The sequence below is a fragment of the Equus asinus genome, chromosome 27 (assembly GCF_041296235.1).
Source record: "Equus asinus isolate D_3611 breed Donkey chromosome 27, EquAss-T2T_v2, whole genome shotgun sequence".
Classification (NCBI taxonomy): Eukaryota; Metazoa; Chordata; class Mammalia; order Perissodactyla; family Equidae; genus Equus; species Equus asinus.
Window position 1 is genome coordinate 24,369,694 of NC_091816.1, and position 24,654 is coordinate 24,394,347.

General features: G+C 41.4%; 1 protein-coding gene across 2 annotated transcripts in view; it reads left to right on the plus strand.

Moving 5' to 3' along the window:
- The first annotated feature begins 331 nt into the window (after positions 1-331).
- Positions 332-24,654, plus strand: part of CENPU (centromere protein U) — a 39,169-nt gene continuing 14,846 nt past the window's right edge. Inside the window, exons 1-8 of one of the 2 annotated variants that reach the window (XM_014839505.3) lie at positions 332-687; positions 3,877-3,925; positions 5,721-5,838; positions 10,002-10,107; positions 14,040-14,100; positions 14,599-14,835; positions 21,966-22,032; positions 23,197-23,305. In XM_014839505.3, the coding sequence (XP_014694991.3) occupies positions 647-687; positions 3,877-3,925; positions 5,721-5,838; positions 10,002-10,107; positions 14,040-14,100; positions 14,599-14,835; positions 21,966-22,032; positions 23,197-23,305 (788 nt within the window). In that variant the 5' untranslated portion in view covers positions 332-646. Of the gene's footprint in view, positions 921-3,876; positions 3,926-5,720; positions 5,839-10,001; positions 10,108-14,039; positions 14,101-14,598; positions 14,836-21,965; positions 22,033-23,196; positions 23,306-24,654 lie in introns of both variants that reach the window. The other variant, XM_044760577.2, reaches the window with a different exon arrangement.

Below are 24,654 nucleotides of genomic sequence, written 5' to 3' on the forward strand. Positions count from 1 at the left end.
ATTTTGAGTTAATTTTTATTTATGGTGCGGTGTCCAATATCGTTCTTTTGCAGGATAATACATTTTTAAACAAAAAGAAAAGAATGGGAGAATACTAACTCGAGAAAGGGCCTTCCCCATTTACGAATGAAGAAACTGCGACAGAGAGAAAATAACACCAAGCTTACACAACTGATTTACACCCTGTCCCTTTGGCAATGCGTTGCTTTAGACAGCTGCGCGGTAGCCCTAGCAGCAGGGGCTCCCGCCCTGGCTTTGGATCCGCCCCTTAGGGGCGAGAGCCTTCTAGTGTTACGGCGCTGGCTCCGCCCCTTCCTCCGCCCCTGAGGGCGGGGCCAAGCGGCTCAGGACCTTCGGAGCCTTGGAAAACTGGCGAGGAGCACGGGTGGGAGGGAAAGCCGGGCAAATCTGGTGTCTCATGGACCGCCAGCGACTGGCTGGAAGGCCTGGACTCCAGCTCCGCTTTTGCAGGATGCCAGGCCTGGTTTTCCCTCGCGCTCTGGGAAGGGCGGGAGCCTCATCCAGCTCGGGTGCACGGCGGGGGCGGGGCGTGCGCGCGAGCTCGGCCCGGATTGGCCGCTCGGGGTGGCGCGGGGTTCGGCGGGAGCTTTGTGGGCTCCGCCGGCGCAGAGGGCGGTGAGCTCGGATGGCTCCGCGGCGGCGGGCGCGGCCCCCGGCGGCCGCGGGGTAAGTGCTGCGAGCGCGGCTGTACCTTCTTCGCCTCCTGCGGCGGTCTGTGTCTCGGAGCTGCTCGGGCTGCGTGCCGAGCCCCCCTGGCTCTGCCGCTGGGGAAGCTGTGCGAGGGACTGATGGCCCGGAGCCTCGGCGCCCACGTCTGTAAAATGGGAGCAATAATTGTCCCAACTTTCCGGGGTTACCATGAGGGTTAAAGGAGCGACAGTCCAAACTGTGCCTGGCGGGTAGGAAAAAACGTTGGCTACTGTTGGCATTACTTTGTGTGGGTGAGTGTAGTCTAAAGTAGGCTGCAAATACTTTGAAACAAAATATCCAACAACGACTTACTGAGTGCCTACTACTTTTTTTTTTTTTTTTTTTCTCCCCAAAGCCCCCCGGTACATAGTTGTGTATTCTTCGTTGTGGGTTCTTCTAGTTGTGGCATGTGGGACGCTGCCTCAGCGTGGTCTGACGAGCAGTGCCATGTCCGCGCCCAGGATTCGAACCAACGAAACACTGGGCCGCCTGCAGCGGAGCGCGCGAACTTAACCACTCGGCCACGGGGCCAGCCCCTGAGTGCCTACTACTTTTACACATTCCATTCTAGTGATCTTGAAGCTCTGGCCGTCAGGCAGTATTCTTATTTTCAAGACCCTGTTGTTTTTGTAACACAAACCACAGACCATAAAGTGGGGGTACCAAGCTGCCGCTTGTTATTCTTAAAAGGGGTGCTCCAGGATGGGTCAAGCACATTTTTTTTTTAATCAAAAAGGGCAAGCATTTAAAAATAGGTTGCAAAACTGCTCTCTTGTTTTGTTTTATATGTGTGTGTGTACTAATTGTGATGTAAAACATCATTACTGTGAATCACGGTAAAGAAACAGTTGGAAAATTGGCAAATGTCCCGCAGGCGGTGTCTGATCCTGGCTGGAGGGATCTCTGCTTGCTATGGCCAGTACACAAGATCCTGCCATCCATCCAGGAGGTCCCCCTGGGCGGTGGGAAGACTTCCTGGAGAAGGTGGCGTTTGTAGATGTGAGGTGAGAGTGGAAGGCCAGCCAAGCGGAGCGTGGGGAGAGAAAGGCTGGCTCAGGACTGAGCAGGGAGGTGGAATAAACCGAGACTAGACTCCTGTAGCCAGAGGGGAAGAAACGAGGATCCCCCCCCCCGCCCCCACCACCAAGGAAAGGAGGATTGAAAGAGAATATCGGGGCCTTGAACGTCAGCTGACAAGAGTTACACTTTGTCTGATAGGCCAGTGTTATTCTCTCTCTCTCTCCATGTATACATATGACATTTTTGCCTTTAAGACTCATGAAATCTGTTCCGTCTTCCCCCCACCCCCAAAACCACTGGTGCATGTACACCAAAAATTTTACATATGATATCACAGGTTTCCATCTTTTGGAAGCCTCACCTTGCACCTAGCCTAAGGTAAGGAGGAAACGACCATTTTTTTTTTTTTTGAGCACAGACAAGGCAAGAGACAGTGGAAAGAATTTAGTTTAAGGAATTATGCAATCTGGTTTCTAGTACCATTTCTGTTACTTGGCTATGTAACCACTGATAAGTCACTGAACTTTTCTGAACCCCAGAATCATGAGTGCCATAAAATGAAACCTGTCCTACCTTCTTTTTTGGATCTGAGAATCAAAGAAATCAGTGGTTCTTCAAGTGTGGTTCCCTGACCAGCAGCTTTAGCAGCTTCAGCAGCACCGGGAACTTGTTAGAAATGCGGAATCTCAGACCCCATCCCAGACTTACTGAATCAGACATTCTGGGCCTGGGGCCAGACAATCTGTTTTAACAAGCCTTCCAGGTGATTCTGATGCCTGACATTTGAGAACCACTGCTCTAAACAATTTTGCAACTTTTTGTGATTACATTATGATTCACAGTAATGACGTTTTACATCACTATTATACACACACACACACATAACAAAACAAAAGGTTTATGAAAATACTATGTTTAGTGCAATCTGATATTTTATATTCTCTTGTATTTCCAGTTTTAAAATGCTGGAGAAAAAACCCTCAAAGGTTTTTTTACTATGGGCAGTTGATGAAATTTGGATATCGACTGTAGATTAATCATATCAGTGTTAAATTTCTTGATTTGGAAATTATATTGTGACTAGGCAAGATAATGCCCTCTTTCTTAGGAGAGACACACAAGTATTTCGGGGTCAAGGCGCACAGTGTCTCCAGTTTACATACACACAGAAAGCAGTTGAGACAAAATGTAAGTCATTGGTGAGCGTGAGTAAAGGATATACAAAAGGTCCTTATATTATTCTTGTAACTTTTGTGGAAGTTTGAAATTATATCAGATGAGAAGTTACTCAAAGAAATATTGGTTCAGCCACACGACACTGATGTTGGTGTCCACAAATGGTGTCTGCATGGCCTGTCTCAAAGTCAGCGACTGTGTCTGGTGTCACTCCAGAGCGTCCCAGTGTCCTTGTGCAATGCCTGCTGCACAGAGGATGCTCAATGTGTATTCACTGACGGTGTGGTTTATTTCCTGCCCTCTTATTTCCAGTTTTTATTCTAGTTGCTTTTGTTACATCTTGTTTCCGTTAAGCTTGCTGAAGATATGCAGCTGTTTCCTTTTATCCTCATGCCCAGTGGAGGGAGCATGAAGGAGTGGAAAGAGGGCAGTTCTGGATCTGAACTAATGCAGCTTTTAATTCCAGCTTCTCTCCTTCCTGGCGGTGTGTTGCTTTGGGCAAATATACATCTGTAGCATGGGATTCGCTTCTACCTTGTAGGACTGTTAGAGCTAAATGATAAAGTGTACGTAGAAGAGCCAGGCGCAGGATGGAACGGGTGTCAGGCGCTTACTAACTTTGCGCAGTTCTGTAGAAACGGTCATTCATTGCTATTGCTTGGGACCTTAGGGACAAGGCTAACAGCAGGATTAGGCGTTTTCCATGTCCCTGAGGGAGAGACCTAAGCTGTTTTATACATTGGTGATCTGATTTGACCTACAAAAAATATAATTAAATTTGTGATATGGGCTCTGCTTTCTAAAAGGATTTTGCCTAAACTGAATTTCACTGGGTGCACACTGTTACTGCAACGAATGAGGAATATGATTTGGAAAGAAAATGCTTGGAAAGAGTTGCAAGTTATGGTGTTTCCCCCAATTATTTTACAATATTTCCTAACTCTTTTGTGTGTGTTTGCTGTTTAATAGTGCGAGATATTCAAAGAGCACTGTAGGAAGAGCACATTCCACAAAACATGTAAGTTATCTTTTTATATTTTAATATAATTTTCTCATAATCGACAACACAAAGTAGCATTTAATGGGAGCCCCAGAGTTTTGTAGACTTCACTTGGTAAGCTCAGTGTTTTGTTGTAGTGAAAAAGTATGTTTCTTTTCCTCCCACTTTTTCTAGTATAATGGAGAAAATGACCATTGTTGATGTTTTGAATCTCTTTTGAGGGGGCCCAGGTTGGTTTTATTTTCGTTTGAATAATTGATATCATACAAACATTGTACAACACCGTATTTTGCTTTTTTCATTTTTAGCCATTTCTCCTTGTTATTATAGTTTTCAGCAATTGTTTATGATTTCATAATATTCCACTTAGTCCACGTTATAGTTTTACATTAGAGTAGAGTCTTAGAATAAGTGTGTTATGTTAAGGGCAGGTACATTTCTTTCACCCTCTTGATAGCTCATTTCACATCGTTTTCCAGTGGCCTGTCCAGCTGGCATTGGAAATCCGCATTAACACCGGACGAGAGCGCCTGCTTTCTGGGCGCTCGGGCGTCAGGAGTTCTCTCTGCTCTGTCCTGACCCCGGCCGTCTGTCTTGCATGGTCTCTCTGCCCTACTGCTTTAACCCCTGCCTTCGGAGGCTACTCTTTTACTCTCTGGGGAGCCCTGGGACACCTCTGCAGGGGTGTGCTCAGCTCTGTGCTCCCACCCAGCCCTAGCGTGCTTGTTCTTTGGATGGATTTCTCTCCGCTCTCCGCCCTGGGTGGCTGTAGTCCATATCGTGCCTGGGGGGGATTTCTCCGAGCTCTTCAGCCCCACCCCCAGCCTTCCTTAGCTGACAGTCCAGAGTGCCTGGTGTGGATATCTTCAGGCTTCCTGACTTGTCCCTCCTTTGGAAGGCCGCTGCCTTATATGTGCTGGAGGGAGGACCGAGATCTGTCAGCATCCCTTCTTTGGCAGTCCACCCCCAAGCCCTCTATGAATCATTTTTTGAGGGAGTCTGTGCGTGGTAGAGTTTTTGTTTTGTCAGTTTTATGCCATCACCTTTATGTCTTCCAGAATTTCTTCATCTATGAATGGCACCCTTGCACATTTTCCAGAGTTTCTCTGGAAGTTTCTCTCATCTTCTGTATGTTTTGGTCCTTCATTAGGATTTGAGGTAGAAACTCCATGGGGCTTATTGTTAGTCCATTGAACAGTAAACTGTGGTCTGTCTCCTTCAGTCAGGAGTCTTCACCCCTGTGTGTCTTCAGAACTGTTGAGGAACTTTCAGGTAAACGGGCATATTTCTGGGGAGAGGACCCACGGCCTTCGCGAGGTCAGGAGTTGGCAAACTGTGGCCCGTGGGCCAAATCTAGCCTGCCACCTGTTTTTGCACAGTGCTGTGAGCTGAGAATGGTTTTTACCTTTTTAAATGGTTGAAATAAAAAAAAAGAAGAATATCTCATGACATGTGAAAATGATATGAAATTCAAATTTCAGTATCCATAAATAAGGTTTTATTGCGACACAGCTGTGCTTTATTCTTTCTGCATTGTCGCTGTCTGCTTTTCACACTACAGTGGCTGAGTTGCGTAATTGCAGCAGAGACCCTATGGCATGCAAAGCCTATCATGTTTACTCTCTAGTCCCTCCTAGAGAAAGTTTGCCAACCCCTGCCTTATGTTATCAGAGGCGTCTGTGTCCTTCCAGAAAGCGTTGTGGCTCGCTTCTTTAAGCGGCAGTGATAGGAACATCCTTGCTAAATAAATCAGCTTTGTAATGTTCTTCTTTGTTAGAGCCAATTCAATGACTTTGACTTTATTCATTCTCAGAAAACTGACCAGAAGCACAAGCCTCTCGATGTGTTTGATTTTTCCGATGATTCTGATATCTCCAGCATTGGCAAACTGGGTGAAAATGAGAAAGATGAAGAACCTTATGAAACCTTTGGTTAGTATTTGAAATAGTTATCCTAAAAACTTTAAAGTAGGTCAAGCTACAGCATAGGCTAGTTACTAATAAAAGTATAGAAATATCTTCAAATATAAAAATTAGTTGACTGCATATGAATTGAGTGTTCTGGGGAGTACTGATAGTTTGAAGTACTTTTTCTCATGTCTAAGAACGTTGGAACTAAGAACTCAAACGTTATCAAAGTGGAACTCTTCTAGTAGCATTTGTCAATCAGCCTGCAATGTTAGGACACCTATTATAGCACTCTGTAAAGGAGGAATATGAAGTCTCTTTCTCAGTCCATACCACCACTTGCGTCATTCGGTAAGGGGTTTTAATTTAGGGAGGAGAAGAGGGTACTTCTCCCTTTTCTTAAACATGTGAGGCAGAGGGCACTTCAGGAGACCCAGTGGGAGAGTCTCACCGGTGTTCCTTGGAGTGCGAAGAAGGCAGGGCTGGTGCCCGGTTGACCGGGAGTGTGTGAGTGGTCCAGAGGGCACTGCTTCTGTCAGTGTCTCACTCACTGGCCATTTCAGGGCCAGAAAAGACACGGAAAGAGCCAAGTGCCCCCACATCTAGAACAGCAGGGATCAGACATTCTTGCTGTAGTAAGTTTTAAGGGAATTTTGAAAACATAGACCCTTTCACATATTTTTAATTTGGCGTCTAATATTTTTCATTGTAATGTTTTGTTAATAAAGAAAATCTGGGAAATTTTATAAGATGAAAAGTAATCATTACCAGAATACATCTTTTATTATGATTCGGTAAATGTGTTTTAATTATTTATCTAAAAGAAATCTAAATGGAAAATATCTGAATCTAAAAGAAATCACATAATTTTTAAATTGAGATATAATTCACTTACCATAAAATTCACTCCTTTAAAGTGTAGAATTCAGTGATGGTTTGGTATAGTCAGAAAATTGTAAAGCCGTCACCATTATCTACTATTCCAGACATTTTTTTTTATTGAGGTAACATTGTTTTACAGCGTTTTATAAATGTCAGATGTACGTAATTATATTTTGGTTTCTGTGTAGACGACATCGTGTTCACAACCCAAAGACTAATTACCATCCATCCCGGTACACATGTGCTCTGTGACCATCTCCTCCCCACTTCTCCTCTGGTAACAACCAATCAAATCTCTCTATCTGTTTCTTTGTTGTTGTTGTCTTTATCATCCACTTATGAGTGGACTCACAGAGTACTTTGGCTTTCTCTGTCTAGTAATACCTTTAAGGTCCATCTATGTTGTCACAAATGGCAAATTTTCATCTTTTGTTTTATCGTGGAGTAGTATTTCCATTGTGTATGTATATACACCACGTCTTCTTCATCCATTCATCCGTTGAGGGGCACTTAGGTTGTTTCCAAGTCTTGGCTATTGTGAATAATGCTGCAATGAACATAGGGGCACGTAGATCTTTTTGAATTAGTGTTTTTGTGTTTGGATAAATACCCAGAAGTGGAATAGCTGGATCATATGGTAGTTCTCTTCTTAGAAACATTCCAGAACATTATATCACCCCAAGAGGAAACTCTGTATGCGTTAGTAGTCACTCCCCCTTCCTCTTTCCTCCCAGCCCCTAGAAGCCATAAACGGCTGCCTGTCTCTCTGGATTTGCCTATTCATAGAATGGAATCATACTCTGTGGTTATTTGTGACTGGCTCCTTTCACTTAGCATAGTATTTTCAGTGTTCATCTGTGTTGTATCAAGTATCAGTACTTCATTCCTAAAGATTTTTATAGCTCAATAATCCATTGTTTGGATATACCTCATTTTGTTATCCATTCATCAGTTGATGAACATTTACGTTGTTTGGCCGTTATGAGTTATCCTGCCGTGAACATTCATGTACCAGTTTTTATTTCTCTTAGGGATATGCCAAAGAGTGGAATTACTCAGTCGTATGGTAATTCCACTTCAGCCTTTAGAGGAACGGTTTGACAAAGCAGCTGCACCCCTTACATTTCCATCAGCACAGTGTGAGGGTTCCAGTTTCTCCACGTCTTCGTCAGCGCTTGTTATTGTCTGGCTTGTTGATTCCAGCCATCCTAATTGGTGTGAAGTGGTATCTCATTTACCTGTGTGTGTGGTAAAATATACATAACGTAAAATTTACCGTTTTAACCATTTTTAAATGCGCAGTTCTATGGCTTTAAGTACATTCATGTTGTTGTGCAGCCGTCATCATCCATCTCCAGAACTTTCTCATTCACCCCCACTGAGACTCTGTCCCATTAAACGGCTCCTCATTCCCCACCCTCCAGCCCAACTTTCTGTTTCTCTGGATTTGACTACTTTAGATACCTCATATGAGAGGAATCATACAATATTTGTCCTTTTGTGTCCTTTTTCTCCACTCAGCATCATGTCTTCAAGATTCATCTGTGTTGTAGCATGTGTCAGAATTTCCTTTTTAAAACTGAGTAACAGGGGCCGGCCCGGTGGCACAGCAGTTAAGTGCACACGTTCCGCTTCAGCAGCGCGGGGTTTGAATCCTAGATGCAGTTTGAATCCCGGATGCAGACATGACACCGCTTGGCACGCCATGTTGTGTTAGGCATCCCACATATAAAGTAGAGGAAGATGGGCACGGATGTTAGCTCAGGGCCAGTCTTCCTCAGCAAAAAGTGGAGGATTGGCAGATGTTAGCTCAGGGCTAGTCTTCCTCCAAAAGAACCAAAAAAACCTGAGTAATATTCTGTCAGCGGACACTTGGGTAGCTTCTACCTTTTGACTATTGTGAATGGTGCTGTTATGAACATGGGTGTGCAATAGCTGTGCAAGTCTCTGCTTTCACTTTTTTTGGGTGTATACCCAGAGGTGGAATTGCTGGGTCGTATGGTAACTCTAAGTTCACTTTTTTGAGGAATTGCCATGCCGTTTTCCACATTGGCTGCGCCGTTTTACATTCCCTCTGGCAATGCACAAGATTCCGATTTCTCCACATCCTCACTTGTTTCCTGTTTTTTTGACAGTAGCCATCCTAATGGGTATGAAGCGGTATCTCATTGTGGTTTTGAATTGTATTTCCCTAATGACTAATGATGTTGGGCATCTTTTCACGTGCTTATTGGCCATTTGTTTATCTTCTTTGAAGAGGTGTCTGTTCAAATCCTTTACCGCTTTTTAAATTGGGTTATTTATCTTTTTATTGTTGGGAGAGTCCAGTTTGCATGACTGGTTCCATATGGAGATTTGGCATCGGTCTATTTCTCTTTTTTGCTTGTTGTTAGTGGAGCAAATAAGTCCCTTTGCCTACTTGAGGGCAATACAAAGTTATTAGTAACTTTAAAATTGTGCAGTTGACAAGTTCATTATTTAAGCAGCTCTTTATTTGAAAATGTTGTTGAAATTTGCACTGTCGTGCTGAAGTGTGAGCATGAAGAAATGGGTGCTCAGCTCTTCCCAGGCTCCCCTGCAGGAATTCAACCCCATGGTGCTGGCCACCTGCCTCCCACCCTGCTCTGAGCCCAACCCAGTGTGCTGACGTCTCTCCTGCTCTGCTCTCCTGAGCAGGGAGGAGCATTCTCTTCCTCTTAGCATCTTCTCTCTGTGCCTTTCCACCAAGGCCATTTAGTCTCCTTGTTCATCGCCTTCTTCCTCATCCCAGTTGACTTTTTCTGCTAACTGTGGGCTCTAGAAGTGCCGAGTAAAGTAGAGAGAGAGGAAGTGAGAGGTGCCTGGAATCCCTCCGCGGAGGTCCATTCAGTCACAGATGGTGCGTGCCCGCTTTGTGCTGGCCCTATGTGAGGAAGTAGTCACGGAGTGGGCCCGGCACTCGAACCCTTAGAGTTTACAGTTAACGCAGTGGTCTCGCGAGGAGAGTGTGTGACGCTCCATCGGATGAGGAAAGAGAATGCCAGACTTCCTATTTATATTTATCTTTTATCTCATTAAAATTTTCTGGCTAATATGTAAGTATAGTAATACAGGTTATAATTGTAAATATCTATGTATTGGTGAAATGGTTTGAATTTTTCATTGTTGAGGTGTGAGATCAGAAACATGTGGGAAGTAGCCTGTGCAAAGGATTTGGATTTTGTTAACCATAAACAAAGATTGCTTTGTACTCCATTGTAAGGGAACAAATGTAAATACTGCCCAAACTGCCAGACTTTGAGCGTAGCTTTCTGTGTCTTTCGTAGATCCTCCCTTACACAGCACTGCCATATATGCGGATGAAGACGAACTCTCCAAGCACTGTGGGTCCTCCATCCCTTCAACTCCTCAAGGAAAAGAAGCGAAAAGAAGGTACGGTTGTGTCTCAAGCAACGGTTTATTCATGGTTAGTGGGATTTATGAGAAGCTCCTTAAGATAGAAACTTATAAAAGTAAAGCTTTTTAAAGATCTTTGGGCCAACTTATGTCTGTGTGGCTCACTCCCTGGTTTCCTTTCAGATCTCCCCTGATCACAGCAGTCTCCTCTGATACCTCATAGAAAATATCGCCTTTGTCAATATATTTCCTTTACTCTGTTCTTTTTCTCATAGCATTTATCTCTACCCAACCAATACTTTATGTTCATTTTTTAGTTTGTTCGTTGTCTGTCCCTCCGCAGTAGAAGTATCTTCAAAAAGAGCAGGGCTTTGTTCTGTTCACTGCTATCCCTCGGGTGCCTGGAACACTGCCTGGCATATGGTCGGCATTCAGTGAATACTGGAATTCGGTCTTCCTTCATGCCGTGTAAGGGTAGTGTCATGGTTAAGGTCACTGGCCCTGAACCCAATGTCCTGGTTCAAATCTTTGTTCTGCTACTACGAAGTCTTTGACCTTGGACTAGATATTTAATTTGTAGGTTCTTTCATCTGGAAAGTGGGATAATGATACAACTTACTTTATATGATTGTTTTAAGATGAATTTATCCTCTTAAGCTCTGAAGACAGATTGGCGCCTAATAAACTTTCAAATGTTAGCTTTTCATTATTGATATTTTTTCAACAAACATTTATTGAGCGCTGACTACATACCAGGCACTGTGTTAGGCTCTTGGTTTAAAATAATAATTCAAAATGGACTTAATCCTTGCCCTCATGGAGCTTATGGAGCAACAGATATTAATGAAGAATCACTGACAAGTCACGTATAGGGATGGACGTGATGCTGTGAGTAGGAGCTGGGTTGGTGAGGGGTAGAGTGAGGAACATTCCACACAAGGGAATAGCGTGTCTCCAGGCACCGTGATGGGAGGAAGCATGGTGAGTCTGTGGGACTCAGAAAAGCTGGGATGCCCCAGAGGAAATAGAGTGAAGAAGGGAACACATTGCAAGATGGTAGTTACTTTGAATGTCACAATTAGGAGAGATGGTTAGTTGTCTACTCCGACGTCTTCCCCTTCTTCCTTGGTGATAGAATGTTTGATTTTAGCTGAGCCCCTGGCTGTCAGAACAAAGAATATATTTCCTACCTTCTCTTGCAGCCGAGATGTCTATATGATTAAATGTTAGCCCACATTCCAGCTTCATCTGCAACTTCTGGAAGTGTCCTCATAGGGAGGATTGTGCCTTCTTTTTTCCTTCCTTCTTCCTTCTGGTTGGAATTGGATGTGACTGCTGAAGTTTGAGCAGCCATCTTGGACCATGAGGCAGCCTACTAAGAAAATGGAGCAATAACGTAGAAGGAATCTGGGCTCTGATGATGGTGGGGCTGCTGTACCAGCCCTGAAATGTCTCTGGAGTTTTGTAGCAAGGGAAATAGAGTATCTCGTTTAAGCCATTTTAGGGGTGTATTTTTCATCATTTGCTGCCATAGCTAATCCTAACTTACAAACTTGGTAAAGAGTTTTGTCATTATCCTCAACAGTTGAAGAATTCTAAGCAGGAGTGACGTGGTCAGGTTTACATTTAGAAATTATCACTCTGGTTACTGTGTGGAGAATGGATTTGAGAGAGGCAAGAACGGAGTGGAGAGGCCAGTCTGGAAGCTGTTTTAGTGGTCTGTGGCAGGGAGGACCACGGTAATTGAGACAGAGATGGAGGCAACTGGCTGGGTTCAGGAAATAGTTAGGAAGCAAATCCACAGGGCTTGGTGTTGGGTCAGATATTGGAGGGTGGGGAAGAGTTGCTGTCAGAGACAACTGGCTTTCTGGCTCGTATACATGGCTGGTAATCGTGCCACTGGCTAAGTAAGATAGGAGTTACTAGGAGATTGAGTCACCCTATCATCATCAGCCGATCGTGAATTTGGTGTGGAGATGTCAAAGAGACTGTCGTATGCTTGAGTCTGGAGCCCGGAGGAGAGGGCTAAGCTGGAGTTCAAACTGAAGTTGTCTGCATATAGTAGGATGCATGGATGGATGTGGGCATGGATGAGAGTTCACAGGAGAGACTGTGGCCTGAGAGAAGGCAAGGACCTGGGACCAGCCCTCAAGATAACCTGCCTACTGTCCCGGTAGAGGAGAAGGATCTTTCAAAGGAGAGAGAGGAAAAGTGGCTAGAGAGGAAAGAAGAAAACCAGGGCAGTGCTTGTTTGCAGGATAGTGGGGGGAGCGTGCATGTGTGTGTGTGTGTGTGTGTGTGTGCGCCAAACAGGTGCATTGCAATGAACAATATGGACATTCCTGGTAATCTTGGTTTTGGCGGTGTGACAAGTCCAAACGAAAAATGTTGTGTGGGTTAGACAGGGTCTGTATGTGGATACAAAGGGGAGTCAGGGCAGAAGGGATGCTCTGGAGAGAGACCAGCAGCATTTCCTGGGACTCACGGAGGCGTCAGCATCCAGGGCCCAGATCCTCTCCAGGGATGTTCAGTTGTTCATTCCCAGACTTCTCCCTCCCTCCCTCCTCTTTACGTGCAGGAGATTCCGTTCTCTGCCTTCTCCTCTCTACCCACCCCACCATTCCTCTCAGGGTTTAACTACCCATATGCCACTGTTCCCCAAGTCTCTCTCGCCCAGCCTTTCTCCTGAGGCCCAAGATGTCCTGCATCTTGGCCATATTTCCCTAGATGCCCGCAGGTGCCTAGGACTTGGCAAAGGCAAAACCAAGCTCAATCCCTTTCTCCCTCATCCAGAGTCAACAAGCTTCTTTGGTGTTTTCTGGGTTAGTGGTCCTGCTGTTACCTAGTCACCCAGAAAAGCAATCTGGGAATCATTCCTGGTATCTTCTGCTCTCTGACTGATCCTGTCTGTCCTGGCCTCTGACTGCCTCAAGAATCCACTTTCCCTCCCCTAGCCCTGCCGCCTCCCTGCAGCGGCCGTTGGTTATGCACTTGCTGCCCTCACCAGCACTCCTGCAGTAGTTTCCTGCTTGGTCTGCTCGTCTCCAGAATCGTTCTTTCTCTTCTGATCCAGCCACCTACCCAAACAGCTTCCAATGTGATCTTTCTAGAATGCGAGTCTTATCTCACTCTCACGCTTCCCACCTTGTAAGAGCACTCCATTGCCTGTACGCGTGGCATGGGCCAGTTTGGATCCTCAAGTCAGTAGACGCTGAGGCAGAGTTCGAACTGAAGAGCTTTATTAGTAATTCCTATGAAAGTGAAAGGTGGAAGGGTCAGGGTTGGCAGAGATGGCCTCAGACTGCAGTGCAGCCCTCGCCCTTCCAGCCAGCCCACTGGGAGCTCTGGAGGGAGGAGTGCCCATTAGAGGAGGCCTGTGTTGGGCAGAAGTGGCAAGGCCCTGTGCTGCCTTTGGCCTTCCTGTTAGACAGTGAACCCATTAAAGGAAGCCCTCTCATTTTTAAAATAATTTTATTCACTGTACTTTGCATTTTGATGTTGGTGTGAAATAAATGTTTGTTGTATTAAAATGAATGAAAAAAATGAAAGAACTCTTATCACTCATCAGAAGTTTAGAGTTATTTTTTTCCTTTTCAAAGGAAAAAAGAAGGTATTCCTGTTATGTCACCTAATCATAGGCCAGGTGTCTATGGATTAGCTCTTAGTACAAATGATGGCCGCTACACCTAGGAGGGGTTAGATGGAGGAAGGTGCAGTTCTCAGACGTGACGACAAGATGCTACAGTAATGGGACACTTACCTGCCTACCAAGGATAAACTGATGTGGCCAGGGTGTGGGAAGATGTGGGAGATGACCAGCAAATCTGGGAAGGTGGCAGGCCCGCCTGTGACACGGGGGAAATCTCCTTACATTGAACTTGTTTTTGTGTTGGGCAAACGACTTACAGAAGACGTGTGAATAAAAATGAAATGTGTGCAAGATATTGATGGCTTGTTCTTTGGTACAGTTTGAACACTCCTGAAATTGAAGCAAGTGAAAACAAGTCTGTAATAATTAGTGCAAAAAAGGTATGTTTTCTCTTCTATCTTAATTTGTAAGATATTTCACATCCTATTTAGACTGGATGCAAGTGGAGAAAATGTTCTGTAGAATATTTCATATCCTGTTTAGATTGGATGCAAAGGGAGAAAGTGTTCTATAGCAACATAGAGAAAGAGTATTATGTTTTAGAAGATACTTTTATAATAAAAAGTGGACTATATTTATATCTGAAGTGTTCTTCATTACAGAGGTCTCAAATTTCTACGTACCATGTCAGTTTTCATAGTGTTCATGTAATGTGTTTAGACTGAGATTTGCAAAGGCACAGTGGATTGTTGGGAGTGTTTATTTGGAGCTATTTAATCTGGGTTTCCCATCCTGTCCAGTAATCATGTCGCCATCTTCCTAGTGTTCAGTCTTGAAGTTCAGAAATGAGAAATGTGGACTGTACAGTTATCTACTATTACAGTAAAAACGATAGCATTTGTATTTTCTAAACCAGTAATGCTGTTTGCTTGATATAGTCAGGAAGAAAACTCAAGCCCATTAGTGATGAATCTGAAAGCAGTGAAGAAAGTGACGTAAGAAGAAAAGTTGAACTAGCAGAGAAAACCAGTACAGAGCAACGTGAAGCTGCTCCAGCTACAGCATCTTCAGAACTTTCAGAGAAACCAGTGGAATCGGTCACTCCAAGGAAGATAGGACCCCTTAGTGCCGAGTCCACTGTTGAAAAAGAGACCCTGGCAACAGAAAGTCAACGGGTAAGAGAATGTCTGCCATCCGCTTGGAGAGAAGAGAAGGTTGATCAAAACGTGTTAAGGAGGAAAATAAAGCATTTTCTCTCTTTCCTTCAGTTCTTTTAAAAAATGTCTTATATTTTTCTTGTTATAAAAATGTTTGTTTTAGAAAATTTAGAAGGTATGGAAAAGAAGATAAAATTATGTATAATTCCATCACCCGAAATAACAACCAGGTTTTTAAATCTGCACTCTTCAGTACTTTCACTGAGCTTTTCTCACCCTAAGTGGGACCATATCCTTGTCATTAAGTATTCTACAATACCATTTTAATGAATGCATGACATTTCATTCATGAATTTTCCATAGTTTAGTTAATCTCTTACTAAGGAATGATTGCCACTTAAAAAATTTTAAGTGCTTTGAATTTCTTTCTGGCTAAATCTTTCTCCACACCCTTGATCATTTCCTTAGAAAAGAATTGCTGTGATAACATTTCTAGTCATGCGTGTTCTGTTTTAAGATTCTTGGCATATCTTTTGGTCAGACTCTTAATATGTCATTTTATTCACTTGGCTTAGTGTTTTGAGTAAATAATTCACCCTCTTGTTCACAAATTTTTCTAAGTGTAATAAGCTATACCTGCCACCTCATCTTCCACTTTCCACCTTCCCCACCCACTGAATATGCACATAGGTAAGTTTATAACTAGTTTCTTATGTATTCTCCCAGAGTTTCCTTCTACGCATACGAACAAGTACGAATGTGTTTTCTTCTTTTAATTTCCCCTTTTTTACACAAATAGAAGCATGTTATACATGTTGTTCTGCCTCTTGTGGGTCTGTCTTGGTGAACATGCCATGTAAACTTGAATTTACAGTTGTTCAGTATGATATTCTGTGAATGTCAACTGAGGCCAAGTTGATTGACAGTGTGGCTCAGATATTATCTCTCCTTATAGTCTTTTTTTTATTGAGGTCATACTGGCTTATAACATTGTGAAATTTCAGGTGTACATTATTATTAGTATTCTGTATAGACTGCATCATGTTTACCACCAATGGTCCATCCTCATATATATGCGCCCCTTTATCCCTTTTGCCCTCTCCTCACCCCCTTCCCCTTGGTAACCACTAGTCTGCTCTCCTTATCTGTGTTTGTTTATCTTCCACATGAGTGAAATGATATGGTATTTGTCTTTGTCTGACTCATTTTGCTTAATATAATACCCTCAAGGTCAATCTATGTTGTCACAGACGGCACAATTTTGTCTTTTTCTATGCTTGAGTAGCAGTCCATTGTGTGTATATACCACATCTTTATCCATTCAGCCATTGATGGGCACTTGAATTGCTTCCATCTCTTGGCTATTGTGAATAATGCTGTGATGAACATAGGGGTGTGCAAAATCTCTTTGAATTGTTGGTTTCACGTTCTTTGGATAAATACCCAGTAGTGGGATAGCTGGGTCGTGTGGTATGTCTATTTTCAATTTTTTGAGAAATCTCCATACTGTTTTCCGTAAGGCAAAACCAGTTTGCATTCCCACCGGTAACGTATGAGGGTTCTCTTTTCTCTACATCCTCTCCAACCCTTGTTATTTCTTGTCCTGTTAATTATAGCCATTCTGACGGGTGTGAGGAGATATCTCATTGTAGTTTTGGTTTGCATTTCCCTAATAATTAGTGATGTTGAACATCTTTCCTTGTGCCTGTTGGCCATCTGTGTATCTTCTTTGGAAGAATGTCTGTGCATATCCTCTGCCCACTTTTTGATCGGGTTGTTTATTTATTTGTTGTTGAGTTGTGTGAGTTCTTTACATAGTCTAGAAATTAACCCTTTGTCAGATATGTGGTTTTTAACATTGCAGTTTTGTGGATTTTCTTTTGTTCTCTGATCTTTTGTGTCATGAATTTTGAAGCTATCTTATTTGTTTTTTAATTTTAGACTTATAGAAACGTTGCAAATATAGTTCAGGGAGTTCTCACAGATTTTTTACCCAGCTTCATCTGATTCTTACATCTTATGTAGCCAAAGTACATTGATTAAAACCAGAAAATTAATGTTGATATAATACTATTATCTAAAGTACAGAAGCTCTGTTTTTAATTGCATACTTATTTAAGGTTGTTTGTCTTCTTGATGAATGGCTTTATTATGATGAAAATTTCCTCTTTAATTCTAATACTTTTTTGTCTTAAAATCTATATTGTCTGATATTCATCTAGCCCCAGCAGCTTACTTTGCAAGGTAAATCTTTTTTCATCCATTTACTTTCAACCCTGTCTTTATTTTTTTTCCAGCTTTATTGAGATATAATTGATATATAACATTATGTAAATTTAAGGTGTACAATGTGTTGATTTGATACACTTATATATTGCAAAATGATTACCAGTAGCATTAGTTAACAGCTCCATCACTTCACATAATTACCATCTTTTCTGAGGTGAGAACATTTAGGATTTACTCTTTTAGCAACTTTCAAGTAAATACAGTACTGTTAACTATAATCGCCATGCTGTGCATTAGACTATTAGAACTTATTCATCTTATGACTGGAAGTTTGTACCCTTTGACCAACATCTCCCTGTTTCCCCCACCCGCCAGTCACTGGAAACCACCATTTACTCTTTGTTTCTATGACTTCAGCTTTTTAAGATTCCACATAGAAGTGATATCATTCAATATCTGTCTGTCTCTGACTTACTTCACTGAGCATAATGCTCTCACGGTCCATCCGTGTTGTCACAAATGGTACAATTTCCTTCTTTCTCATGACTGAATAATATTCCATTGTATATATATACACACATTTTCTTTCTCCATTTATCCATAGACGCACACTTAGGTTGTTTCCATATCTCGGCTATTGTGAATAATGCTACAGTGAACATAGGATTACAGATATCTCTTTGAGATCCTGTTTTCATTCTCTTTGGATATATACCCAGAAGTGGGATTGCTAGATCATATATGGTAGTTGAGTTTTTAATCTTTTGAGTAATCTCAAAAAAAACAAAGTGAGATATTGAAATTCCCTACTATTACTGTATTGTTGTCTATTTCTCCCTTCAAACATGTTAGTATTTGCTTAATATATTTAGTATTTTTGCTTTATATATATATATATATATACTTATGATTGTTTTATCTTCTTGATGAATTGACCCCTTTATCATTATATAATAAGCTTCTTTGTCTCTTGTTACAATTTTTGGCTTAAAGTCTATTTTGTCTGATAGAATTATAGCTACCCCTCCTCTCTTTCAGTTTCCACTTGCATGGAATATGTTTTTCCATCCGTCACTTTGAGCCTATGTGTGTCCTTAAGGCTGAAGTGAGTCTCTTACAGCATATGGTTGGGTCTTGTTTTTTATCCATCCAGCCACTCTATGCCTTTTGATTGAAGAATTCACTCCGTTTAGAGTAATTATTGATAAATAAAGGCTAATGCCATCTTATTGTTTTCTGGCTGTCTTGTACTTCCCTTATTCCTCTCTTCGTTGATGATTTTCTGTAGTGATAAGCTTTGATTCTCTCTCTTTTGGGAATTTACTGTAGGTTTTTACTTTGTTGTTACCATGAAGGTTATATAAGGCATATACGTATCTGTAGTTAGATGTAACTGTATATAAATATACATATTTATAGTTGTGTATAAATACATAGTTATATATAAAGTAGTTTTATAATATCTATGTCTATTTTATGCTGATAACAACTTAACTTTGATCACATATAAAAACCCTACCCTTTTGCTCCCCTTTTTTTTGGATGTCACAGTTTACCTCTTTTCCTACTGTGTATTCATTAACAAATTATTGTCACTATAATTATTTTTAATACTCCTGTCCTTTCACCCTTATACTAGAGTTAAGTTGTTAACACACCACCCTATTACAGTATTAGTGTATTCTGAATTTGACTGTATACTCACCTTTACCAGAGGAAGATTGGCACAGATGTTAGCTCAGGACTGTGCTCACCTTTCATATTACTTACTAGCGTCCTTTCACTTCAACTTAAAGATCTCCTTTCAGCGTTTGTTGTCAGGCAGGCCTTGTGGTGATGAACTCCCTCAGCTTTTGTTTACTAGTGAAAGTCTTTGTCTCTCCTTCATTTCTGAAGGATGTCTTTGCCAGATAGAGTGTTTTTGGTTGCCAGTTTTTTTCTTTGAGCCCTTTGAATATATCCTTCCCCTCTCTCCTGACCTGGTAGGTTTCTGCTGAGAAATCTGCTGATAGCCTTATGGCAGTTCCCTTGTAAGTTTCAAGCTTCTTTTCTCTTGCTGCTTTTAGGATTCTCTCTGTGTCTTTGATTTTTGACAGTTTTGTGTCTTGGAGAGGATCTCTTTAGGTTAAATTTGTTTGGTGAGCTGTGAGCGTCAGAACTTGGATATGTAAATCTCTCACCAGATTTGGGAAGTTCTCAGCCATTATTTTTTTTAAAAACTCTGCTTCTTTCTCCCTCTCTTCCTGGAACTCCCATATTTCGCAAATTGTTTCTTTTGTTGGCATCCTATTGATTACGTAGGCTTTCTTCACTCTTTTTTTCATTTTTTTCTTTGTGTTCTTCTATTTGGATAACATCAAAGTTCCTGTCTTCTGACTCACAGATTCTTTCTTCTGCTTGATTCGTTCTGATATTGATGCTCTCTGTTGCATTTTTAATTGAATTCATTGTATTCTTCAGCTCCAGATTTCTCTTTGGCTCTTTTTAGTGATTTCTGTCTCTTTTTTAAACTTCTTGTCTTGTTTGTGTATTGTTTTCCTGCTTTTCTTGCATTGTCTTTCTGTGTTCTCTTGTATCTTGTAGCGTTTCCTTAAAACAGCTATTTTTAATTCTTTATTGGTGAAATTGCAGATCTCCATGTCTTTGAGATTGATTACTGGAAGATTATTGTGATCATTTGGTGTCATGGTTGCTTGATTTTTCACATTCATTGAAGTTTTGCATTGCTGTCTTGCATTTGAAGTAGCAGTCACCTCCTCACATCTTTACTAGTGCCTGTGGGAGAGAAATACTTTCCGTCAGCCCTGGGGATTCTGAGACTTTCTCAGACCTTCTGTGCACGCCTTCTCCATGCCTCTTGCTCCCTCTTGTGGCAGAATTCTTAAGCTTGTATGCCTTCTCTTGATCTTGTAACACAACAGGCCGAGTGTGACAGCCTCCCTTTTGTTTTCCCAAAGGTGGCACTAAAGCTCAAGTTTTTGGTCTCTCCCTGGCCCACAGATTTGGGCCAGCTTTTTGTATGTGGTCACTAGCCATCTGCCAAGGCTCGCTCTTGCCACTGCCTTCAGGAGTGTGCATAGGGAGCCGACCACAAAGTCGGGGTCTGTATTGGTGAGGCGGTCTGTATTGGTGAGGCATGGAGCGCTGGGGGTGCCCATGGGCCAATTGGGATCCACAGGTGAGGTGTCCCTAGCAGCTCCTGGGTGGCGTTCTTGATGAAATCCGCAGTGCAGTTAGGATCTGCTCCCTTTACTGCCCTCTGACAGTCCTATGTGCCACCAGGTTTGCAGTTTTATTCTTTAAATATGTCATTATGTCAGCTCTTTAAATATGTCATTCTGTTGTCTTCAATCTCTGTTGTTTCTGATGAGAAGTCTGTGAGATTTGTCATTGTTCCCAAGTGTATTTACTGTGTCCTTTTTCTCTGGCTGCTGTCAAGATTTTCTCTTTATCTTTGGTTTTTGGCATTTTAACTGTGATATGCTTTTATCTTGCTTTGGGGTTTACTGAGCTTCTTGGATTTGTAAGTTGGGAAAATTTCAGTCTCATTATTTCTTCGAGTATAAGTTTTCTACCCCATTCTCGCTCGTTTCTTCTTTTGGAACTCTTCTTATACATATTTCAGAGCGTTTGGTATTGTCATAGAGGTTCCTGAGACACACTGATCATTTTTTTTTCCAAACTCCTTTTCTCTCTGATCTGCCAATTGGATACATTTTTATTGCCTTGTCTACAATTTCACTGACCATTCTTTTGCCTTTTACGATCTGTAGTTAAGCCCGTGTGTGGTGGGCTGAATGGCGCCCCCCAAAGATATGTCCGAGTCCTAATTCCAGGAGATTATCCTGGATTATGTGGGTCGCCTGTGAGTGTCATCGCAGTATCCTTATAGGAGAGGAAGGGAGATTAGACAGACACATGCAAGGAGGAGGCGACATGAAAACAGAGGCAGAGATTGAAGTGCTGTGACCACAAGCCAAACAATGCCACAGCCACCAAAGCTGGAAGAAACAAGGAATAGATTTCCCTCCCTAGGCTTTGGGAACAGTATTGCCGTCTTTGAGATTACATGCTCTAGAGTATGATTTTTACCCCTAAATTTTGGTCTTTCTACTAGCTCAGCTAGATAGACAGGTGTTAACTAGTCATTAATGAGGTGTCTGCATTTTATACATCCAATTTCTCTTGGCATTGCCTGTCCTCTGTTACCTGTTATCTTCTTAATCCCATGAGAGCTGCTTTGAAGTAAACTAGATGTGGTGTCACTCTGCACATGTGGAGTATCAGTCAAGGACTTTTGGATAACCCCCACTTGGACTTCTGATGCTCTCCTCTGAGCAGCTTTTTCTAAGTGCTTCAGCTGCTGTGCTCTGACTTCTGCCTGCTCAGTGGAGCGGGGTTATGATGCTCTGCTTGGACTTAGCTTGCTGTGCTGCTGTCTGGAAGTGGTCCCAGGTCTGGAGGGGCAGAGCGTAGGGTTCACCTTCTGAGTTCCCTGGTCTTGTTTTGCCTCTTGCCCAATGCCTAAGCAAAGTCGTCACCCCCTCCTCCCATCGTGTGCTTGTTTATGGCAGTGGGGCTAGTTCAGAAGCTGTTACTTCATCATAGCTTGGAACAGAAATTGAGCTGATTCCACACATTATTATCTTAAGTAATGTAAAAGTTCAATTTCCTCCAAAGCAAGCACTTTTAAAAGCCAACTGAAAGTTTTATTTACTTTTTATTTTGAGACAGTTTAGTTTTTTTCAGTGTTCCCTTATGTTAATTTAGATAATTTATATAGCATATTAACTTAGAAGTAATGAGAATTATAGCTAAAATATTAACTGACAGTGTTTCATAATATTGCCTTCTTAATCATTGTTTTAAGAGAAAGAAAACTTTTCTTAAACAAAATACTTTGCTGTATTTTTTTGTAGAAAACTCAGAGAAAGGAGGTGTTTCATGGCAAAAGGAAGAAATCAAGAAGTGAAGCCGGAGACTCAGGTACAGAATAGCGTTTTATATTTAACACTCATTCAAGAGTTTCATTAAAAAAACATATTTCTTTTTTTAATTTGTTAAAGTAGTAAATTGTAAGTATGTAAAATTGCCACTTTAAAAAGTTCAAAATATGTGACTTTGGAGTAACTGATTTTTTCCAGCTTCTATCATGAAAATTTTCAACATACAACAAAGGTGAAAGAATTTTACAATCGATATTCATATACCCACCACCTAGATTTTACTATTAAATTTTATTATACTTTATCACCCATCTATTAATCCATTTTAATTTTTCATCACATCGTATATATACTCTTTTCACGTATCATGCAATATGTTCTCTTTTGTATAAGGCTTCTCTTAGTTGGTGTAACTTTTTTTGAGATTCATCCATGTTATTTTGTTCATTTTTATTGACATGAATAAAACATTTATTGAAAATGTTTGGTAAGATAAAGCATTTTCTCTCTTTCCGTCAGTTCTTTTAAAGATAAGTTATTTATTTTTCTTGTTATAAAAATGTGTATTTTAGAGAATTTAGTGGGCATGGAAAGAAAGGTAGAATACCGTGCAATTCTATCACCCAAAAATAACCACCATGTTTTTTGGTCTGTACTGGTCAATCCTTTGAGTGAGTTTTTCTCACCCTAAGTGGGATCATATCCTTGTCGTTAAGTATTCTACAATACCATTTTAACGAATGTGTAATGTTTCATTCACAAACGTACCAGAGTTTAGATAATCTCTTACTATATATTGTTACAACTGTCTAGATCAGTACACTGAGTGACCTTTATGTGTTCTAGAAATGACCTATTTGGTAGATTAAAATTAAGAAAATACAGTTAGCAAGAAGAGCACTGTCACCAGTAGTGCTGGATGACAGCAGACAGTTAAGGGCACAGCAAGGCCGTTAAGAGGCAGCAGCGCTTTAGGCTGCGTCAGCCGAAACAGGAGAGCCAAGGAGACGGAGAGCGACGAGTGGACGGGTCTGTGAGATGTGCAGAGACAGGCAGGAGTGAGGACGTCTCCTGTGTGCTTCTTCTTCTGTGGCTGCTTTAGCAGTTTGGAGGGACGATTTTTGTTGTAGACTTTGAGAACCCCAGACCCAGACCCAAGTTATTGATAAGCAGTATATTAAATTGACTTATCTTAATGTTCTAGATATTTCCGATTGTGGACACATTTGGTGTCTAAAAGGAAAGAAAACCAGTGACATCATGGAGTTAGATGTTGTTTTGTCTGCATTTGAGAAAACCCTCCTAGAGTATAAGTAAGTCTTTGATGCCGTGATATATGTACCTAAGAAATTTCTCTTGAAAATACCACTTTTGCTCATCCACAGCTTTTGATATGTAGTATTTTCATCATCATTTAGTTTTACATATTTTTATGTTTCCGTTATAATTTTCTCTTTAATCTTGTGAATTATTTAGTAGTATTTTTTGTATGTCCAAATATGTGACTTTTTAATTTTTATATATGTATATTTTTCTTTTTTTTAAAGATTGGCATCTGAGTTAACAACTGTTGCCAGTCTTCTTTTTTTCTTTTTATTCTTCTCCCCAAAGCCCCCCAGTACATAGTTGTAGATTCTACTTGTGATTGCCTCTGGTTGTGCCATGTGAGACACTGCCTCAGCATGGCCTGCTGAGCAGTGCCATGTCTGTGCCCAGAATCCGAACCGATGAAACCCTGGGCCGTCAAAGCAGAGTGCACGAACTTAACTACTTGGCCATGGAGCCAGCCCCATAATTTATATTTTTGTATTAACCTTCTAACTTAAATATGTTGTGGTCACATTTCATGGACTGGTGTTACCTTTTTGGGTTTTTTTTCAAACTTTGAGACTTTCTTTATAGCCTAGCTCATAATCCATGGGGAATCTCTAATTAGTGTGTCTATATAGAATCTCTAATTATTGGATCTATGTAGAATCAGTATTATTCAGTTTTTCCTGGTACCCCTGTCAATTTATGCTTATATGTATTTAGAGACTATTTTCTTAGGACATCATGTTTAAAACTGCTCTGTCTTGTAGATTGAACATTTTATCCTTAAGTAGTGACCGTCTCCATTGCTAAAAATTCTTTTGTCTTAAAATCTATTTTATTTGATACTAAGATAGTGTTGCTAGATTTCCTTTGCTAGCATTTGCCAGATTTTACATTCTTTTTACTTTCTTTTACTTCCAATCTTTGACTTTAAACTTTAATATTTCTTATAAAATCTTTTTCAATCCAATGTGTCCATCTTGGAATTTCACCTATTGACTTTAGTCCATTTACGTTTATCGTAATTATCAATATATTTGGAATAATGTATTGATGTATTGTTTTTACTCTTTTAAATTTTTTTGTTCTATTTTTTCTTTTTTTTTGAGAAAGAGTAGCCCTGAGCTAACATCTGCTGCCAGTCCTCCTCTTTTTGCTGGGGAAGACTGGCCCTGAACTAACATCTGTACCCGTCTTCCTCTATTTTATGCAGGATGCCTGCCACAGCATGGCTTGCCAAGTGGTGTGTAGGTCCGCACCTGGGATCCGAACTGGCGAACCCCGGGCCACCAAAGTGGAACATGTGAACTTAACCACTGTGCCACTGGGCTGGCCCCTTTTTGTTGTA